General features: G+C 51.2%; 1 protein-coding gene across 1 annotated transcript in view; it reads left to right on the plus strand.

The window, feature by feature from the left end:
* The window catches only part of LOC119089308 (uncharacterized), a gene marked incomplete at its 3' end in the record, with an annotated part of 42,471 nt that overhangs the window by 22,099 nt on the left and 4,810 nt on the right, over positions 1 to 15,562 (plus strand). Inside the window, 1 exon segment of the mRNA XM_037211974.1 lies at positions 7,676 to 7,924. Within this exon segment, the coding sequence (XP_037067869.1) occupies positions 7,676 to 7,924 (249 nt within the window).

The raw sequence follows: 15,562 nt of genomic DNA on the forward strand, positions 1-15,562 counted from the left end.
GGTTTGAGAGTCCGGTTTACCTTGGAAGATGTTTTTTTTTCAGAAAGAGTAAATCTTGCTGCACTCATCGTGCTGCATGGGACGGGATTTTGAAATGAAGCAGAAGGCTGTCACAAGAAAGAGAAGCTGTGTTCCCCTGCGAATGTGTAAGTCACCAAACAGAAAACTTGTGCTGCACTCGATCGACCCGCACTGAGTGGAATTGGCGGCCCCGTCCGGACCACGCCACAATATTCTAAAACCGATTGCGCGTTTGCAAAAAAGCAGCCATCACAGCGCTTCGGTTCAACTTTGACCACCTGGTAACGACTTGAAGGACCGAATAAGGAGACGAAGGGCCCGGTTGCCCCTACTGATTACGTCAAAGATATGTGCACCGAAGATTAGTTTGGTATCCAGCATTATGCCACGTTACTGGTTTTACACACATGTTCGAGCTCCATTCTATCGACATCATATTTGGCGTTGACGGGGGCGCGCCCGAGAGTTATCGTAAACGTTTTACATTCTATATGGTTAAGGGACAGCCCCACCTGACCGAACACGCTACCAGGTCATCGAGACCATTCTGTAGCAGTAGCCCGCCAGCCGGGGACGGAATTTTGCGGAAAATGTTTGCGTCATCGGAGTACAAAAGACAGCCGGACTCGATGCCGCGCGGTGGATCATTCATAAACAGTGAAAAAGAAAAGGAGCCAAGAGTGATCTTTCCGGCACGCCGGAGGTCACCGGTTTCCAATCGGAAGTTTTGCATTGGCGGTGGCCCTCTGACGTCCGTCGGACATGCGAGACAAACTATTGTAGTACAGATTCCCTCAAGTGGTATGATTGCTTTAGCTTGTGCATTAGGAGCTCATGGTTAGCCCTTTGAAAAGCAGCTGAATAACGGTGTAAATGGCATCCGTCTGGTATCCGTCCGACATTGCCTCCCAAGCTGATTTCAGGTAAGCAGATAAGTTAGTGCGACACGAACGCCTAGGAATAAAACCATGCTGATGATGGCACAACATCGGAGAGACGTGGACGAGTCGGGCCGCTCATCATATGCAACCCAAACCATGCTGATGATGGCACAACACAGGGGGACGTAGACGCGTCGACCTGCTCATCATATGCAACCCAAACCATGCTGATGATGGCATAACACAGGGGAGACGTGGACAAGTCGAGACGCTCATCATATGCAACCCAAACCACGCTGATGATGGCACAACACCGGGGAGATGTGGAAGTGTCGAGCCGTTCATCCTTTGCTACCCGCTTCAGTATCTTTCCGATGAGTGGAAGCAGGGATGTACTTCTGTAATAACACATATTCAGAAATTCAGCACAAACACAAACGCACCAGCGAAATCAGCAATTCAACATCAACACACCAGCGAGATTCAAAAATTTAAAACCAACACACCAGTGAAATTCAGCAATACTGCACAAACACACCAGCGAGATCCAGGAACTCAACACAAACACACCAGTAAGATTCAGCAGCTCAATACAAACACCAGCCATATTTAGCAATTCAACACGAACATATTAGTGCGATTCAGCAATTCAACACAGACACACCAGCGACACTCAGCATTTCAACACAAACATACCAGCGAGATTCAGCAATGCAGCACAGATATACCAGCGAGATTCAGCAATTCAACACAAACACACCAACGAGATTTAGTGTCCTTTCTGTACACAGTGATTTGGCCCGTGAGCTTTGCATGCCCAAGGTGCGAAGGCCTTGTATGCGGGTGTGCCGCATCAGGATGGGCCGGCCGAAAACATTGCCAACCTGTTTTCCCGGCGCATGCTTCACTGTTATGCATTGCTGGATTTACTATTCAGGCCCACATGTATTGTGCGTTATAAAAACATAATCAGATACTACACATTCAGTTGAAGGGTACTTCAATTCCAGTGTTTCTTGTCAACACAGTCGATTGCCTGTTTAAGTAAACGCGCTAGTACAAGTAAGTTAGAACATTTTGAGAGAGAGAGAGAGAGAGAGAGAGAGAGAGAGAGAGAGAGAGAGAGAGAGAGAGAGAGAGAGAGGGAGAGGGAGAGGGAGAGGAGAGAGGGAGAGAGGGAGAGAGGGAGAGAGGGAGAGAGGGAGAGAGGAGACCAATCCGTCGATCGCGGGCGCCCACTGTTGCATTAACGGAACTCAACATCATACATGCACACTTAAAACACACAAAACTATATGTCATTGTGCTCATAATCAAACAAGGAACACGTCTGTGTATGTTAAATGCTATTACGTGGCATGATTATGCACACATTGGCGTGTACATGGGCGGATCCAGGATTTCGTCAGGGGGGAGTCACGCAGCATTGTGGGGCATCTTGGAGTTTGGGGCTCCCTCCAAAAAAATCCTTGCATTTCGGTGATCACATTTAAGGCAAGTCGTATGCAATATATATATATATATATATATATATATATATATATATATAGGTATATATATAGGTATAAATAAGGTATCTACTTATTCATTTATTTGATAAATACGGAAGCCTATCTTACTGTGCACAGCGCTATAAAGCTAGGCGTGCTAGGCGCGAATACGCATAGGGCTCACTCCTATTCCACAGATCATGTTAAACGCCGTGATTTTAAGGCTAAGTGTTTCAGAACGCCAGGCAAAATACACTTAAGTTGGCTGCTAACAGCCATCAAACCAAGCATGGACTTGATTCCTAGCTTATGTATTTACGGCTAAACGGCTAAGCGATGTAATCAGCTGATGGCCGATGACTAATGCATAATTTTTTCGTTGTTATCAAGGAGTACAACATACCCTAGCATTCAAAACAGGTTAAGAACGTGACGCACTAGTATAATGAGTGCCGTGCACTCAATAGGTAATGAAAATGACACATACGACGTCGGCGGCATGTAAAATTACGTTCGGCAATTGCGCGTAAAAGTTTATCGGCGCATATTCGACTGCTGCTTTGAGGCGAAGGCACCAAGGTCAATCGGAACGAAACCAGAGCAGTCATGGGTGCCGCAGGAGGCTAACAAGGTGGCTCCCGTCAACAGGTATAGGGTCCTCGGGGCGCGCAAAAAGACCCCAGACCGACATGGTGGGTCCCTAAGCGACCGGCAGCACCCCGGCAAGCCGACATATCAGGCATCTGCGAGAGCACAGGACCTTCCGATCAAAGGGGAATCATCCAAGACCATGAATTAATATTCCTATGCGATCAAGAATGTACGGGCAGGTTGAAAACACGAGCCTCGATAGGAGTGAAGAGTCTTCCACAAATGAGACCAAAGAGAGGAGAGAGAGAGCCCTCGATCAAAGCAGACGAGAGCTCTCGATCAAAGCAGACGAGAGTTCTCGATCAAAGCAGACGAGAGCTCTCGATCAAAGCAGACGAGAGCCCTCGATCAAAGCAGACGAGAGCCCTCGATCAAAGCAGACGAGAGCCCTCGATCAAAGCAGACGAGAGCCCTCGATCAAAGGCAGGACGAGAGCCCTCGATCAAAGCAGACGAGAGCCCTCGATCAAAGCAGACGAGAGCCCTCGATCAAAGCAGACGAGAGCCCTCGATCAAAGCAGACGAGAGCCCTCGATCAAAGCAGACGAGAGCCCTTGATCAAAGCAGACGACCCCTGAGCATCGGGTGTCTCCGCGCTGTACCTGATAAGGGCCCTAGCAACAGCACAAGGCCCTTTAAGCAAGTGGAAAGAATCCGAGACTTATGTGAAGGGCCCCTGAGCAACTGAGTGTACCCTGACAGATGGGCCCCCGGGAATAGGTGTATAGAGCCTTTCGGGCGAATGGGAAGAATCCATGGGGGGAAACCTGAGCGATCAGTTGTGCTCGGGCATGGAGGCAGACAGCGTCCCAACAGCACATTGGGTCCTTCGAGAAAATGCAAAGAGATCAAGGGAAACGTGGAAAGCTCCTTAGCGATCATATTGACCCCGTAAGTGGATATATAGGGCCAGGCAACCAACAGCGTAATGCCTCTTAGCGTAATGAGCCCGAAAATTTTCCCCTAGAAACACTTGCTCAATTAGTGAAGAATGAACTTCGGCTGCCTATGAACTCTTTACTGTTGCCAACAATTGTTCTTGGTCGTCTGTAGGCCCAAAGGCATCCAGTTTTGCCGTTTTTTCACGTAAGAAACTGCGTCCGTCCAGCTGGTTATGGGCCCCTTCGGAGTCTTAAGGTTCCTTCGGCACGGTCTACGGGGCATGGTTCTATGCCTCCCCCCCCCTCACCTCTGCATCCGCCGCCGGCTCCAGCAGCTGATCAGATGGGGTTCGCCAAGAACATAGTGCCATCCAATCAAATAAGAAATACTCACGATGTAATGTGTAGGACTTTGAACGACCTGGTGCGCCTGAGCAGGTTAACATATAAGAGCCCCTGTCAAGAGCATAGGGCCCTCCATTCAAATAAAAAGTATTCAAGACCCAACGTAGAGTGCCCCCGAATGCTCGAGTGAGCCCGGGCAGGTTAACAGATAAGGTTCCCAAAAAGGGCGTAGGGCCCCCCACTCAAAAAGGAATGACCCAATGCAGAGAAACCCCGAATGATTCAATGCCTCAGAGCAGGATAACATATAAGGCCCCCGTCAAGAGTGTAGGCGACTCCCCCCCCCCCCCCCCCACTCCCCCTCCATTCAAATAGGAAGTACCCAAGACCTAATGCAGAGGGCCCCCGAATGATCGAGCGTGCTCGAGCAGGTTGAAAAACTAGGGCTCCCAACAAGAGCGTAAAGCCCTTCATTCGAATGGAAAGCACCGAAGACCCTATGCAAATGGCCCCAGAATGATGGAATGCGCTCGAGCAGCTTATCAGAAGCGCCCGACAAGAGCGAAGGGCCCTCCATTCAAATAAGAGTTACCCAAAACCCAGTGAGGAGGGCCACCGAAAGAAGAAGTATACCCGAACAAATTATAAGGTGCTTCGAGTATAGGGCAAGCACCGAGACCCAATATATAGGGCCCCGAACAATCCAGTGTGGCCGAAGCGGCGAACAGTTGAGGTCCCCGACAAGTGCGTAGGGCCCTCCATTCAGGCAGGAAGTACCCAAGACACACTGTGGAGGGTCCGGATATTCTTGTGTGCCCAGCAGGTTAACAATTGGGCCCCGGCAAGGGCGTAGGGCCTTCCGTTCAGATATAAAATACCCACGACACAGAGGAGGCCCTGAATGACCGAGTGCGCTAGAGCAAGTTAACGGATAGGGCTCCCGGATAGAGCGTAGGGCCCTCCATTCAAAAAGTAAGTGCTCAAAACCAGATGTAGAGGTCCCCACGTTCGAATGGGCCCCAGCATCTTGTCAGAAGGGGCCCCGACAGGAGCGCAGGGCCTTCCATTCAAATAGGAAGCACCCAAAACCTAGTCCAGAGGGCCCCCGAAAAACGGAGTGTACCTGAACAGGTTATCAGATGACCCTGATAGGAGCAGTGGGTCCTAAATTTAAACACCAAGGACCAATGTGCACGGCTCCCCGAGCAATTCAGTGTGGCTGAGGAGGCGAACAGAAGGGGCTCCAACAGAGGGAGCCCCGACAGAGGGGGTCCCCGACAGGTGCGTAGGGCCCATTTAGATAGCATGTGCTCAGGGCCCAATGTAAAGGGCTCCTGAACGATCGAATGTGCCCGAGCGGGTTATCAAATGAGCCCCCCCCCCCCCCCTACATGAGTGTAGGGCACCCATTCAGAAGTACCCAAGACCCAGTGTGAAGGGTCCCCAAACGACTGAGTGTGCCTAAGGAGGTCATCAGATGGGCCCCCGACAAGAGTGTAGCAAAGTGATAGAGAATTGGATAGCAAGTGATAAAGAATCAGATAGCAGGCAATAGAAAATTGGATAGCAAGTGATAGAGGATTGGAAGCGCCCTGGACCGACATAGAGGGCCGCTGAACATCTTGCAAGTGTGTCGGCAGGTTAGCCGAGACCCACGTAAAGGGCCCCTGAGCAACCGAGAATACCCCGGTAGGTTAAGATATGGGACCCCGGCTGTAGCCCAGAGCCTTCCTGACGAATGGAAAGAATCCGTGGAAAGGCTCGTGATTGACAGGAGTGCCCCGGCACGCTAGCAGGAAGGCCCCAATGACAGTGCAGGGCCCTCCTAGCAAATGCAAAGGAATGAAAGGCAACGTGGAAAGCTCCTTGACTATCGAAACGGTCCTGCAAGTGGGCATATAGGTCCCTCGGAAACAGTATGGGGTCCCTAGGCCGTGTTATGAGGGTTAAAATTTCCAGTACACAACTTTTCCAAACATTGGATATTTTTTTACTTCTCATAGGCTCTTCACTTTTGCTTACAACTGTTCTTGGTCGCCTGGAAGTTAAGAGAATCCAGTTGTGTTGTGTTTTGTGTTAAAAAACTGCACCTGTTCGGCCGGCTATGCTCCCCTCCCCCCCCCCCCCGAGCCCATAGGCCCCTTTGGGGCCCAAGGGGGCTATGGCCCCGTGCCCCCTCCTATGGATCCGCTCCTGGGCATGTAAAACTGAAATATTTATATTTTCAGGAAAAGTCTACAGTTGACCTAGCCTGGTAGGGCCAGGTCAAGTGCAGGTCTGTTAACATAGCTACAGACAACTATCTACCACTTATGGTATTTTATTTTTAACAATTCACTGCTTTTCTTTCGCAAGCCTTTATCTATCTTATGTTTGGTAACAGCAGGGGTAGGCGCATTGACCTACATCCTATTAGTTTGCGTTATGAAAGATGGCAAATAAGGGCGAAGGTTGTTCTACCTCCCATTAGTTTTAATTGTGTTCACAAAGCGATGCCCGAGCTACTACCCACTGATTTAGAATATCGACAAAAAATTATAACGGTTCATTTTTAAAACAATCCTGATACGTACAAACACCGCGGACCATTTGAAATGACATATTCTCCTTGACGAGCGTCACTCTTAATCCATTTTTCAAAACGGGATACCGATATTGCTTATAAAAGTGAGATAAAGAACAATGGCGTCGTTAGCTGAAGATGAAGCCTGATTTTCCGGCTGACGCCACTCCCGACTGGTGTGGCGCTCCCGACTGATGTGCTGACGTCACTCCCGACTGGTGTGCCGTTTCTGACTGGTGCGCTGACGTCACTCCCGACTGGTGTGTCGCTCTCCGAAGTAGACTAGTCCCAACGCATGCTTGATTATTGAGTAATGGGGCATCGTCAGCAGTCATGAGTCAATGGGCCATCGTCAGCAGTCGTGAGTCAATGGGGCATCGTCAGCAGTCATGAGTCAATGGGGCATCGTCAGCAGTCATGAGTCAATGGGGCATCGTCAGCGGTCATGAGTCAATGGGGCATCGTCAGCAGTCATGAGTCAATGGGGCATCGTCAGCAGTCATGAGTCAATGAGGACGGTCATGGGGGCATCCAAGATGTCGTTACTTAACGCCCTTGCCCATGCGGCACTCGCGCACTTGACTAGCGCAGTGCCGCACATTGCATTCTGTACACCATTCCGCCTCGCTGTCTGTTCGGGCCGCCTGCCATTCCCGCACGGCGAACCGGCCAGCGATACCCGAGTTGAGCAGTAGCACGCCTTGGTCACCACTTCCCGTGGTCGACCGCTGACACGTCCGAGGGAGGGGCTGCGGGAGGGAGGGGGCACGTGGCGGCGGCCGGCGCGGTCAGTGCTGAGCCGGCGGCGGCCCGTCCCGGCGGTGTGGTGCGGCCCCTGCGTCAGCGTCCACCGCAGTGTTCGTGCGCACGTGCCGACGGCATGGCGTCGCGTCGTCCGTCCGGCCGCAGGGAGGCGGACGGCCAGGGCAGCCGTGGCCGGCTGCCGCGGCCCGTCCGGCTCGAGGAGCCTATCCCGGAGCAGGAGCAGGAGACGCTGCTGGAGCGGGAGCAGGAGCAGGCGCGGGCGCCGCCGGCCGGCCGCGGCCCGCCGCCGCGCTCTCGGCGGGCCCCGCTCATTCGCTCCTCGTCTCAGGTTGGTTAGTGGTGGCCAGGTGGCGGGGTGGCGGAGTGTCACATGGGACGGCGCTGCGGCCACCCGTGAGGCCTCTGATGAGGCAGTGCCAGTGGCATTAATGGCAATGGCGAGGAGGGCTCAAAGGGGGAGCGAGGTCCGCAGTGGGGATTGGAAGGAGACTTGCAATGCAAACGTCTCAGCATAGCTACGATTACTTGTAAATGAGAAGATATATAGGGATATTCAATGAATTGCGTAAGTTGTTAACACGCGACCGGATGGCCGGTTAGATACCCTTTGCTTGGGTGGGGGTCAATTTGACCCCCTGAGAACTCAGGAACTGAAAGAGCTAGAGACACCAAATTCACAGAGTATCCTGGCACGTATGTGAACTCACTTAGGTGAGAGTTTGGGATCCTAGGTTGTGACATTCGGGGCAAATAAGGTCAAACAAGGTAAAACTCCAGGCTGGTATCCAAAGTGCCCCCAGAACGTAGATACCTATTCTAAGGAAAAGACACATGCTCAGTGAAGGTCAGTGACCCCGTTTAATCTTTCGAAGGTCATGGTGGCCAAAACCACACAAAACCCATTCTGACCTTAAGAAATGCCGTGGAAGATGTAAATTCTGGTCCCTGTTATCAATCAATGGGAAATGAGCATCAGAAACTACCCAATACAGCAAGCCCTAGAGTTACAAAACAGGCACGTTTGACCTCGGTCTTACCTTTGTATCTGACCCTAGGTCGATAGAATTTGTTCATTCAGTTGTCATGTTGTCTAATGAAGCATCTCAGAGACGTGTGGCTTCGTCCAACACTCCGCTGTGGCATCAGATTGAACGATTCCCCTGTAATCGACTTCGCTGAATCCATGGCCTGATTTTGATCTGCCGTAGGTCAGCGACCTTGTAAGTTGCATCCAAATTGTTTTACACCAAACGACCCCCAATTCAGTTGTCTATACCTATACAGCATTTGGCGCAGCTACGCAGCGCCGTTCGGAGATCATTCCGGAAAAACATTCGGGGGTGTTGGTTTGATCCCCACCCAAGCACATGTTTAGGGCTTTGGCGAGGAGCATTATGCTTGTACATGAGACAGTATCAATAGCCTTATTCCTCATAGAATAAACGGAAAAATGGAGAGATGGATGTGACGTTTGGGCTGCATGCCTTTATTGGAAGGAAAATCAGTAGCAAATTTAAAAATGTCAATTAAAAGACAATTATGAGCTCACAACTGGTACTTGTTTTGATGAAGGCATGTAGCAGAAATACACATATATTTCTCTGTTCTTCTGTTAATTGCATCAGAAATTGGGCTATTAATACTGTCTCATCGATATTCGATCAAAAACCATAGGCATCCGGCTCCAGGAGCCAGTAATCAACGGCAGACCTACATTTCGGCAGAGCACGGAAGCATGTAATGTAGTCACAATCAGCAGAGCCCATGTTGGCAAGCATTTTTCACATCAGGTTTCATGGGACGTCCCGCCTTGAGACGGTGAGGCAACGATAGGAAGCACGAAACACCAATAGGGATGGTCGAGTCGGACTTGCTGCACGCCCCGAAAGGTCGGGCGTGCGGTGCACCGAGGCGGCACCGGCGCCGCCTTCACTGTCCGGCATGCCCGCCGGGCAGAGTCGCGCCTTGATTGCGGGCTTGCGACAGCTGGCTGGCTGGACAAGGTCGGCGGAGTCCAGTCCTGCACGGCTGCGCTCGTGCAGGGGTCAGCCTCCGCTCAGTAACCGCCGGCCCTCTATCTGAGCACTGGGAGCCCGAGCACCCGCCACACATCCCGTCGGGGAAGCCGATTAGGGCAGCAAAGGCGCCGCTTCGTGGAGATAGCCTTCTTCGTGTCGCCTACGCGGGAGGCATGCAGGGAGCGTGCGCCGCGCCACTGTGCTCCCGTGTCTACTCCGAGTGGTAGTGGCGTCCGCCCGATAGTTTTCCATCCCACGAGCAGGAGAACATTTGTGTTGTAAATTCCGCGGATGTTATTGTATTACAGTGTGCACAGCAAATATGAATTGATTAAGGGATCGTGACTGGAATGCCACCGTTGCCATGGGAACGCGTAGATCACCGCATGTCATTGGTGTTGTGCATTGTCTGAAAGCCACCGTACGAGCGGATTGGATCTTGAATGCGATTAGCGTGGTCCAGTGGCGCCGGCCCATAGTTCCCGTTGGTCAGGTTGGTTTCCTGCGGCCGATGCACAAAGGTTATCCAGCAACTGAACATGCTGGTGGCCGGACTGGCACGGTCTGGCCGAGGCACATCATCTGACGTCATCATCATCATCACAATCAACATGACATCTTGTCTCTCTGCTGCCTCATCTGGCAGCTGGACAGTTCGAAGTGTGCGGAACAAGTTTTACATAGCCCATGCACGCGAAATAGGGGCTCCACTTGAGCGCCAGTTGTCATCAAAAGGGACGTGAGGTTCTTTTGCGCAGTAATTTTATGTTCAAACCTTTGCGGAAATAACGACCACGCTATGTAACCAGACCACAATAGTGTAGCCGATGAAACTCTTAAGGATTTTTGCGATTGGATGTTCATCTACGCAATGGTACATGACCTCAAACACTACGGTTGTAGATGGAAGTAACGGACAATGATGGCCTGCCTCAATGCGCATGATACGGTTTGGTTCTCTATTGAATAGCAAGTCCACCCAAGGAAGAATCATTTTTGTCTTCTGGCGAGTTCTCTCGAATCTTTTTGGACAGATGGGATTCATGGCACAGGTGAATCTCCCCAATAAGTTGGTGCTTCCGTTGCGAGTCTAGTGACGAGCTCGTTTGTTTGGTTGCCGTGAGCCGGCTACCGCTGTCATGTGAGCGGAGCGTATTATCAGCAGCGTAGCGTGGTGACGTCAGACCCGAGCTCGCTCCTCTCCCGCTTCTCGCGGAGCGTATTGGCAGCAGCGTGATGTGGTGACGTAAGGCATGGGCTCGCTCCTCCCCCGCTTCTCGCGGAGCGTATTGGCAGCAGCGTGATGTGGTGACGTAAGGCATGGGCTCGCTCCTCCCCCGCTTCTCGCGGAGCGTATTGGCAGCAGCGTGATGTGGTGACGTAAGGCATGGGCTCGCTCCTCCCCCGCTTCTCGCGGAGCGTATTGGCAGCAGCGTGATGTGGTGACGTAAGACATGGGCTCGCTCCTCCCCCGCTTCTCGCGGAGCGTATTGGCAGCAGCGTGATGTGGTGACGTAAGGCATGGGCTCGCTCCTCCCCCGCTTCTCGCGGAGCGTATTGGCAGCAGCGTGGTGTGGTGACGTAAGGCATGGGCTCGCTCGCCCTCGCCTCTCAGCCGCCGGTGATATCAGCGGGACTAACCAAGCGGTCACAGTTCAGCTGAAAAAAGGCGCGGCGTGGCTGACGGCGGGCATGCCGCCGGTTATGCACCCGGGCGGCTGCAGCCCCTCCCCCCCACCCCCCACCCCACCCCACCGGATCAGAGCCGCCGCCGGCCGCCGTGGCCTGCACCCAGCAAAAATGTCAGAGGATTGTACAATGCAGCGTATTGTTTAAGCTCTGTGTTTGCGGAAACAATATTTGGAGAGAGGGCGTTCGTGTCATGTGAATGCTAAGCTGGCTCCGAATGTACTTTTAATGTTGGTTATGCACAGTTATGCATACGATTCAAGGTAGCGAGAGTTTGGAACCTGCGCAGAACGGTTGTTGAAAGTCTATTGAGAAACGCTTGCCTCGTGAAAAGGGAAAAGGAGTCTCCTACATCTATGTCCTCCACAGCTGCCGTCTATTTTATCGAACGGAAGACCAATTTGCTAATAAACTGTATACATACTCTGTTATTGATATGCCATGCTTCTTTGCTCAACATGGCTTTTCGTTTAGACTAAAATTTCTCAACGTTATGGGCCTGCAATATTAAGCGGGCGGTTCTGGTAACACGTTGCGCCGTTCTGTCATCTAGCATGCCAACCCGGACAGTGAATCACAACCCGACTGACCTTTGTCGGGCACAACGGCCAGCGACCACGGCAAAAACCAGGAGCTAAGCCTGTCGTGATCTCTCACGCTTGAATAATGGACGAGCGGCCAACACATTCTGTTTCAGTTTGTGCCTGCCGCCATGAACTGAAACACAGTGTGTGCAGGCATTATAATAGGCCTTATGGCACATTGTTGCATCCGCAGTTATATTTTGCGCAAGCTACGATGATGTAGTTTCGTTGCCAGGGTCCTCCGAGGAAAAAGCATATATGACGTATTTGTATATTCCATAAATGTATTTTTATCTACTTTTAAGCATGTTTTGATTAAAACCGAGGTGCTTTGGGGTTCACAAACTGCACTGTAATTCGAAGTTTGTTCGATATCACGAAATATATTACAAAAGCCCACTGTAGCTTGGTTTTCAATGAAACGTGCTTTCAAAAATGTATACTGTCATACACATACGTGATTTGGAAATGGGTGCACTTAGTACATTTGCATCGGAAAATGACACTTTTTTCACAGTTCATAAAGTCTTGACGCGACCTAGAAATGAATTGTTTTCCGCCGAGCGACAGGGCAATTAAGGTTGTGAAGATGATGGTTTATGACACTAATTGAAATGATGCCTACAAACGCTCACGTGCAAAATCCTGTGGCAAATGTTACTGTCGTATTGCCCTTGGTCCCAGTCTTCGTCTCTACGCCATTGTGAAGGAGGAAGAGGTTATAAATGCCCGCTTCCCTCTCCTTTCAGGAATGGACAGGCTGGAAACATTCTGGGTGTGATGATGGCTGATAAAGGAACAGTCTAACTTGGCCTGAATTTTATGTTTAGACCAGCTGTAGAATACCGGGAATGCCTCGGAGCCATGCACGACATTTGGAATGAAAATGTTCGCATGTGGAATGTTGCATGTGGATTGTTCGCATGTTGCATGCGGACACTGTGGCGTGCCTTTATTCCAGCTACATGAATCCTCAGCATGATGCAGTGCCTGAGGGGGGTTGGGTCAGCAGGGGGGCGATGCTGGAAGCATGTAGTGATTTGTTTTTAGCGAACATTTTTCGGTATCCCTGTTGTCCTCAGATTATGTGCTGGATGCATTTCGAATCCTGCCGTCTTCACTAGAAATGTTTGTGCGACAGTCCACAAACATAGTTTGTTTCACACATCGTGTGAAAACTAATGCTGTATTACACATTTCGTCCGACCCAGCAGCGTTCATTCAGGTTGACCACCGCGTCGAAACGCCCCAAATAGTGAGTTGTCTTGCTACAGCACTGAGCTAGGCGGCTTCGTCGTGCATGTAACATCAGGACACAGGTGGCCTTCACTGTCACAAAACAGCCCTTCCTTTTCAAGGCAGTGCCAGGGTCTTGGGGAGAGCCAATTCCAAGCGGTGTTCCTTAGCGTGTATTCTGCGACGAACAGCCTGTACGTCGCTGTTGGGATATCGTTAGTAATCACGAGAAGCCAAGAATGTGTATTTTCTCCGCCTTTAGTTTGGCTTCGTTTGGTTTCGATTAGAGCCCTTTCATTCAGCAGTAACCGTTTCACGGCTGAGGTACTACGGAGAGAAGGAACTGGTGGATCACGACTGCATGCATCTGGGAGTCCTTCGCTACGGAGATTACCCCGCTCAGGGTACTTTCCTTTTAAAATATGCTGGCGTTCGGCAGGGCTCGCTGGAACGGGAGACGTAAGCCAGCATGCAACTTGGTCCGGGTAAACTGGGCGCTGCGGGAGATGAATGGCGAACCATGAATGAGGAGAGAAGCGCGGATGTGTTTCTCTTCATTGCATGCTCTCTGAGGTCTGCGCTTTTAGAAAAGTATGTCACCAGTTTGATAGCGATGTTAAGGAAGTCATCTTTTTTTCTATCGCAATTTTCAAAAAATTCAGCACCACATTTGCTTTTGTAGAATGGAGCACAATGTGCTATCCGACTTCAGCGTTCGCAGTCTGTCGGCTAGGCCCCCTAAATCATCACTTCCCAGATGTCTCTTTTGGTTCATGGGCTCACACCCTCCGATCTGGGCCCGCGCTCTGCACGCGTCGGCCGGGTTCGTCCGCCGGTGGTCAGAGGCCGCCGCCTCCTCGGTCCGCAGTCGGCGCTGGGCTCATGGACCGGTAACGGGAGCGGAGAGCCGGGCCTCCCCCAACAGAGGCGGAGCGGCGTCCGGACGGCGCCGGGCCGGCGGCGCCCACCACCGGCGTCCGCCGGCCTTGCCATGCGACCGGCCGCTTTCTCCGCCCCCGGCCCGGGTTACCTGGTGTCGGCCTGGTGGCCCGGCGGTGGCCGTGTGGTATTGGCGGCTGCAGGCTCCGGTGGTCATGCAGCACTGACCGGAGCTGTTGTTTGTTCCAATTCAGAAAGCTGATCCCTAACGTGAGCCAAAGGTTGTGTTGCCGGTGCACTCGCACTCACTCGTCCGTACATTCCGTCGGCATGCTGAAAATATATCATACTAATAGTACTGAGCTTGCCTGTGGCTCCTCCTGCGGTTGCCGGGTTATTAGCTCTTTCAAAAATTAGTTGGCTTCCATGCCCATTTTCTGGTCTGTTTCTATTCAGATTTGATTGAAAGAACTTGTCCGCCACGAAAGCAGCCGTTTTGGAAACATGGCCAAATTGTCACTGAGGTGTGAGTTGAGCATTGGTGCGAGACGACAGGGCAAAAACTGATTATGATGTCTTGATACCTGCGCCGTCAGGGTGGCCGGAAGTCGGGTATGCCATATTCCAACCAAATTCGTAGAAAGGTGGCAGCCTTGTGAAACAGCCCAGCCTAGACGTCACCGAACGATACTCAGTCCAGCATGACGCCGGTGCAAAACAGCACATGTCATTCCCCATGGCTAGCACCTGAACATAACGTTTGAACGTCCCGTATGTAATTATAAGTGTCTACATCACAAACGTTTCGTTCTTTGCAGTAGACAGTTGAATTGCAGGACAGTTGCGCTCGTGCACTTGAAGCAAGTTCTCACGCCAATTCCGTATGCGCTTTAAAACGTGCGCTCCCTTTTAATGCAGTGTGCATCTTCTTTCATTCAAAAAGCCGCATGAATGTCACGATTGGTCTCTCAGAAAACTTGCGCTATAAGTTGTTACAAAAATAAAATTGGTGCAGGATGGTTTCATGCAATGTCCCTTAAAGTTGAAAGCATACATCTAATGATGCAAACATCGATTGGTCCGTGTTGTTGGCTCAGTTGGTTAGAGCGCTTGCATTGCGATCCACCCACCCGTGGCGGTGTGGGTCCGAGTCGCTCCAGGTGCTCGATATTTGTCCTTGTCAGATATGGCTTACGACCGGTGGCAGCGGCCGCGTTAAGGGTCAGGTGACACCAGAAGGCAGGACGTTAAATACGCCGAGCATCGCAGCACGTTAAATTTTCGTTACCAAGTTCTGCCGTTAAAACAGAATTGCGCGCTCGCATGGTAGGGCACAGGGCTCACACAACAAGCACTGCTTAGCGTGACCTCCGATCCCAGAGATCCATCCATTCCAATAGTTCGGATAAAATCTTGAAGAAACATCAATGAAACCGGCCGCTGTGCCACTGTTCGTGAAGAGTGAACCATGCGTGCTCTAGTAGCTGTATAGTTGAAACTTCTCTCAGAAGTCAGGGTAAAGAAGCATGAGAAAGTTTATGACTGACCCATGGGGGGTCA

Source organism: Pollicipes pollicipes, unplaced genomic scaffold (assembly GCF_011947565.3).
Source record: "Pollicipes pollicipes isolate AB1234 unplaced genomic scaffold, Ppol_2.1 Scaffold_3087;HRSCAF=3621_pilon_pilon_pilon, whole genome shotgun sequence".
NCBI classification, from domain to species: Eukaryota; Metazoa; Arthropoda; class Thecostraca; order Pollicipedomorpha; family Pollicipedidae; genus Pollicipes; species Pollicipes pollicipes.